At 42.6% G+C, this 5,717-nt stretch overlaps 2 protein-coding genes across 4 annotated transcripts in view; both read left to right on the top strand.

Moving 5' to 3' along the window:
• Nucleotides 1–2,940, top strand: part of LOC118323208 (plexin domain-containing protein 1-like) — a 14,968-nt gene extending 12,028 nt beyond the window's left edge. The window contains exons 5-15 of the mRNA XM_035655143.1: nucleotides 616–685; nucleotides 804–926; nucleotides 1,017–1,135; nucleotides 1,270–1,369; nucleotides 1,498–1,593; nucleotides 1,711–1,792; nucleotides 1,875–1,935; nucleotides 2,017–2,137; nucleotides 2,245–2,280; nucleotides 2,356–2,513; nucleotides 2,607–2,940. Coding sequence (XP_035511036.1) covers nucleotides 616–685; nucleotides 804–926; nucleotides 1,017–1,135; nucleotides 1,270–1,369; nucleotides 1,498–1,593; nucleotides 1,711–1,792; nucleotides 1,875–1,935; nucleotides 2,017–2,137; nucleotides 2,245–2,280; nucleotides 2,356–2,513; nucleotides 2,607–2,720 — 1,080 coding nt within the window. The 3' untranslated portion in view covers nucleotides 2,721–2,940. The remainder of the gene's footprint in view (nucleotides 1–615; nucleotides 686–803; nucleotides 927–1,016; nucleotides 1,136–1,269; nucleotides 1,370–1,497; nucleotides 1,594–1,710; nucleotides 1,793–1,874; nucleotides 1,936–2,016; nucleotides 2,138–2,244; nucleotides 2,281–2,355; nucleotides 2,514–2,606) is intronic.
• An 814-nt stretch (nucleotides 2,941–3,754) lies between these two features.
• The window catches only part of lasp1 (LIM and SH3 protein 1), a 23,593-nt gene continuing 21,630 nt past the window's right edge, over nucleotides 3,755–5,717 (top strand). Inside the window, exons 1-2 of one of the 3 annotated variants that reach the window (XM_035654899.1) lie at nucleotides 3,771–3,851; nucleotides 3,946–4,107. In XM_035654899.1, coding sequence (XP_035510792.1) covers nucleotides 4,039–4,107 — 69 coding nt within the window. In that variant the 5' untranslated portion in view covers nucleotides 3,771–3,851; nucleotides 3,946–4,038. Of the gene's footprint in view, nucleotides 4,108–5,717 lie in introns of all 3 variants that reach the window. The other 2 variants (XM_035654900.1, XM_035654898.1) reach the window with 2 other exon arrangements.

Here is a 5,717-nt window from a genome sequence, read left to right as displayed (position 1 = left end):
CGGTTCAAATCCGGGTGCCCCCTCATTTATGTTTAAACTGAGTACCACACAGTCAGAGTTTGCATTGATTTCTCCAACTGACAGTAATGAATGATTCAACCAAGTCAGCATTATAGAGGGTCAATGGTTGAATGCTGACAATGGAGTGCTTAATCCCTGCTATGATGGTAGGCAATTTGAATGGAGTAGGACAATGGTGGACTCCGCCAGCACCAAAGAAAAGTACTATGTATAGAGAGATAACAACAGAATGTAAATGCGTTGAAGGTGTATTGCAGGAAACTGCTGATCATAAAATAATTGACTGAACATACAGGTGGTGACATTAGTCAGTGAGCAAGTTTTGTATTCTAAAATGTATAAAAATGACCTTTCAATAGAGAAATGAAACAAAACATAGCTTTTTCTAGAGAAATAAGCATTACCAGCCTCTTTATTCCATCTCAGTGCAGTACAAACAGGTTCTTTCTCTTCCTCCTCCTTTAAGAGCAACTCAAAACATAACCTCAAAACAAGAGGCTGCATTATGTGAACTGCGGATTTAGTTGACTTTAAAATAACATATAAATCTGTATTGAAACATCTCATTCCCTCTCTTTCTTTCTTTCTTTGCAGAGGGTTGCCCTGTCGTTTGACTTTCCTTTTTATGGACATTACCTGAGGCAGATTACCATAGCAACAGGAGGTACTTTTTGATTTTATAACAGATGTTCGAGTGACCTTTACTGCAAATGTTCAGAGCAGAGGAGTGTTTTGCAATGTAACAAGTCTTCCTTTTTTTCCCATCTGGCCTTTTTTTTCAGGGTTTATCTTCATGGGGGACATTGCTCACCGTATGCTGACCGCAACACAGTACATCGCCCCTCTAATGGCAAATTTTGACCCCAGCTTCTCTAAAGATTCCACTGTACAATACCTGGATAATGGTATGGTATTGCCTGGTATTTGAGCTTGTTGTGGTTTCTCAGATTGTCTGACTGCTTGTCCGACTCTTGTTTGACATTCACTGTCTTCAGGTGAGGTGTTTGTGGTGCAGTGGGAGCGGGTCAGACTCCAAGGAAAAGAGTCAGAGGGAGCGTTTACATTTCAGGCTGCACTTTACAAAACAGGAACCATCACGTTCAGCTATCGAGATGTGAGATTTACCTCTGCTTTGTGCACCTGTTCTCTTCCTTATTATGGAAAGCCATTTCATAAAAAAAATCCCACTCAAACTACACACCACCAGGCACTATATATGTATAAGTGATCTTTTTGTGTGTCTATTAGATACCTCTGTCATTCGATGTGATCAGTTCGGCTGAGCATCCCGTGACGGTCGGTTTGTCTGATGCCTTCATGGTCAAGTCACCTTCTACTCAATCACCAGGTCAACAATAATGTGTTATGCCTTTCCACTTATGTATTGCACCACCACCACCACCACCACCACCAAAAAGTCATACTCAGTGTTCAGAGAGTCTTCAGGTATTTAACCCTGTGACATCTCTAACCTAGATGACCAACGGCGGACGATTTACGAGTACCATCGGGTTCAGATAGACACTACAAAGATCACCAGCTATTCTGCTGTGGAGTTCACTGCACTGCCAAGTAAGTGGTCAATCCATATCCATGATCATTAATAGAAAGACATCAAAGGATTAGTTTCAAATGTTCAACGTATTAGACTGCATCAATGCTCAAACGAGTCCCTGTCTGTCCGTTCAGCTTGCCTGCAACACGACAGCTGTGAGCTCTGCCTCACATCCAACCTAACCTCTGGTTGCAGCTGGTGCAATGTACTCCAGAGGTGAGTGGGACATTACATCAGCCCAAATGATGAGACAGTGCATCTTTAACCCTTATAAATATTTCCATCTTGTGTGTTTCAGGTGTTCAGATGGCATGGATAGACACAGACAAGAATGGTTGGACTATGCCTGTTCAGACGAGGTATTGCTGGATATCAAGGATGAGTGTATGCTTACTTACCATTTCTAATACTCATGCATCTATTATATTGTATGCGGGCAGAGCAACGATGCAACCTGTGAGGATTACACCAGGGCCGACAGCTCCACCGATTCCTCTATCACACCAGAGATCGAGGACGTGACCTCTTTAACTCCTCTACAGAAAGGCTGCGAAAGCTACGGTGAGGCTGAGCTACTTTATAGTGCATTATAATGTACTTTGACCGTAACGGCACATTTTGTTGCTTAGTGAAACAAGTGGAAATGTCTGCTTTCTATTTTCTTTCAGATGAGACCAAACGCCATATATTTAACACTGGCAACGGTGAGTTAATGCTTGTAAGAGTCATTATGGTTTTATGGAGGGATAAAAATTATGGGGGTTTCATCTTTAATACAGATGTGAAGGCAGACTCTTCAACCAAGAGCGAAGGGCTGGCTAACACAGGAGTGATAGCAGGTATAGCCGCTGCGCTGGTGTTACTTCTGGCTCTGATACTTGTCGCTCTTTACATCAACTACCATCCTACTACTGCATCACCAGTTTACCTCATCCAGGTGAGTGCATCCGGCCCTGACGAGAGCCAGACTGTAGTTACTTATATCTGCATTAAAACATCATTTTTCTGTGCTTGTGTTTTCTTTTTTTAGCGACGCAAGAACTACTGGCCTTCCTGGAAGTTTCAGAAGCAACAACCTGGCTACACAGAAGTGGAAGGAGAAGGGCATGAAAAAGACAGCATTGTTGAAGCGGGGCCATGTTGAAATGAGGGATGGAAAGTTGGATAAACAAGATATTTACATTGAACTGATTTCAACAAACAGTCAAATATTTACATTTGTCAAAACAGTTCAATTTCAAAGATTCAGTTTGTGGTTGTTGTTGATTTTTATAAAGCTGTTCGTGACTCTGCAAAAAAGATGAGGTTGCTGAATGTTATATGATACTGGATGGTTTCATTAGAAATGTATGTCTCTGCTAGAATAAATTGTGTTTTTGTTTTTTTACTTTATAAAACATGTAACATGTTTGACAAGCCTTAGAAATATACATAAACTATGCTGTTTTACATCAAATGAATAAAGACGTGGGTGTCCTTCAGTTTCAGTTCCATGGTGAAGTTAATTCTTTGAAGTTCCACCTTTTGTTTGTTTTTGCAAGAACATTTTACACAGTTCCCCATCAGCGCTCCAGCTGGCAGGGCTCATGATTTGTTTTATGTCAATATTAGTTGATGCTGTAGTGGGGGGGACAGGCAGCCACTATTAGGATAAAAAACCTAAAAAGAACATGTTATGTAGGAGAGGATACAGGCAGTACAACTCTTCTGTCAGCAGGTGTCACCCTAACCAAATGTATCACTACGGACACCAAGTAGGACATGCAGTGAACGTGGCAGATGTGTAAAAAATGTGATTTGAGATCACTGGATTGGTTAAACCCCCCTCCCCTTACCCCAAAATGCAACAATAAAAGATGATCGCACGAGTTTGCAATGCAAGAGCACAGATGGGACGACGACAGACATGCTGCACATGCACAAGGATCGACCTGGAGTTTCCTTACAAAAGCTGCACAAACACTTGTGATTGTGTGTGTTTGCTTCATCTCCCAGGCGACAGTCTCAGATCAATATGTGCAACGCATACACGGTGTATTTCCTCCCTCTTTGAAATCACAATCAAAAAAAATCTTACTTCCAAGTAAAAAAAAAAAAGATTTGAAAATTGAACCTCCCACACTACCTCTTCCCTTTCTCTCGGACACGCGCAGTCGAAGGGGAGGGGGGGGAAGCGGGAGCGCGCTTTCCGTGTCTGGTTAGTGGACTGACAGCCAGCTGTGCGGCTACAACGACAACAACAACCTCCTGGATTTTGCTACATACAAATAGATTAGTGGGGTGTTTTTTTTTTTTTTTAAAGTCTCAGCCACTGATCACAAATCAGTACACACTATATAGCTATTTTTTTTTTTGTTTTTCCTGTGCAGAGAGAGACTCGACGGCGCGCAGCTACAACAACCAGTGAATCCATCGGCGGTTTCCGTGCTAGCTGCAGCTAAGAAGAAGCTTTCCTCACCAACATGAATCCGCTGTGTAGCAGATGTAATCTAGTCGTTTACCCCACGGAAAAAGTGAATTGTCTGGACAAGGTAAGAAACATGAGAGCGTATTTTATTCTTGTATATAATTCAGTGCACCATTCCTCCTCTTGTTCCGCCCTTTTTAACTGGATTTCAGCTCTGTGAAATACCCCCAGCTGCACCTTTTCATATGTGGATGTATATATATATATATATTTTTTTAGTGAATGAATTGAAACAGGTATTTCAGCCAGCAAGGCGAAGCTAACAGCTTAGCCTACCGTCTGGGGAGGCGATGGCTCAGCACAAACGACGTTTTGGACACAATTAATAACACGTTATCATGTTTGGATTATATGTCAGCTGTAAGAAGATGGTTAATTTATGTTTTTATTATCCAGAAAATGGCTTAAGGTTGCGGTATTGAGTCACCCTTAAAATAAAAAACCAGCCGTCTCACACACACTGCTTCAGACAGCCGAGTCTGGTTTGGGCCTGGCACCTTTTCTTTTTTTTTTTTTTTGTAGAAAAACTGATTTAAAACGTTTAGTTAACCCTTTTTTACTCGAATAACAGCCTTTGTGGTCTAGGGGGGTTAATCTTTACACATGCCAAACGACACTAAGTTCCTTTTTTATTGTTTTAGAGATTATACAAGTTAACCAACCCACTGTTCAGGGCAGCATGTCTCAATATTCACTGGCTAATCCGAAGACAGGGATGATTAGTGGAGCCACCTCCATTTAGTTTTCAGTCAAAAGCAGAAGCCTAATCTGAGCCAAGGTGGTAATCTCATCAACTGCACCCACAGTGAGTCCATCCAGCTCCCCTAATTCACATGTGAGCATTCAGACTTAACAGAGACACCTTGTACCTGTCACCCCTGTGGTTTTAACAAAGGTAAAGCTGTTGATTATTTGGGTTTATTGAATGCTGCTTGTATTCAGTTAGACTAACTTTGCATGTAACACTAACTGACCAGGTGGGTGGGGTCTGCAGTGTTTGGCATATGAGTGGCACTGTTTGTTTGTTTGTTTTACCAAAGCAGAGGCTCGGTAGATAGTAGTAGATAAGTACATAATTTGTCTAATGGACGTCTGAATGGCCTTTGAAAATCAATCCCTGTCGAGACCTGCTTATCTGTTGGGGTTGACAGACGGGGGTAAGGTAGAGAAAGAGCAACGCAAAGCACATTATCTAAAGTAACATCAGCTCTCGATTGGATGCATTACTGCTCCGCTGCGTTGGACGTGTTCTTGAACGCACCTGCACCATGACTAATGTTTTCCCAAAGTGCTCCAGACTGGAATTGATTTACCTCAGATCCAGACACACGCGCGCATCCTCTCTTCGGGCATTAAGAAGAAAAAAAACCTGAGTCACGTTTATCATGTCAAGAAAGGGGCAAACGGTATTGATGAGAAACCAGATTGCCACAAGTACAGCCTGAATGTGCTGTGGAATCTGGCCTGAAGCGGAGTGCATTCCTGCAGACAGACACTCCCATAAAACGTGCTCCGTCAGAGGCCCGCCGTGCCGTCTCTCTCCTGCTCTGAACCGAGCACAGGAGAGTCGCCCGCCGCCTGTCTTCGCTGCCATTCCGCATCAGCGCTCACCCCTTCAGACACGCCAAAACAACCCCCCTTTTTCCTTCTCCGTGGCACACACACACACACACA

The sequence above is a fragment of the Morone saxatilis genome, unplaced genomic scaffold (assembly GCF_004916995.1).
Source record: "Morone saxatilis isolate NCDOM2014 unplaced genomic scaffold, NCSU_SB_2.0 Contig14, whole genome shotgun sequence".
In the NCBI taxonomy this organism is placed as follows: domain Eukaryota; kingdom Metazoa; phylum Chordata; class Actinopteri; family Moronidae; genus Morone; species Morone saxatilis.
Note: the sequence above shows the minus strand (reverse complement) of the source record. Positions and strands in the feature narration are given on the sequence as shown.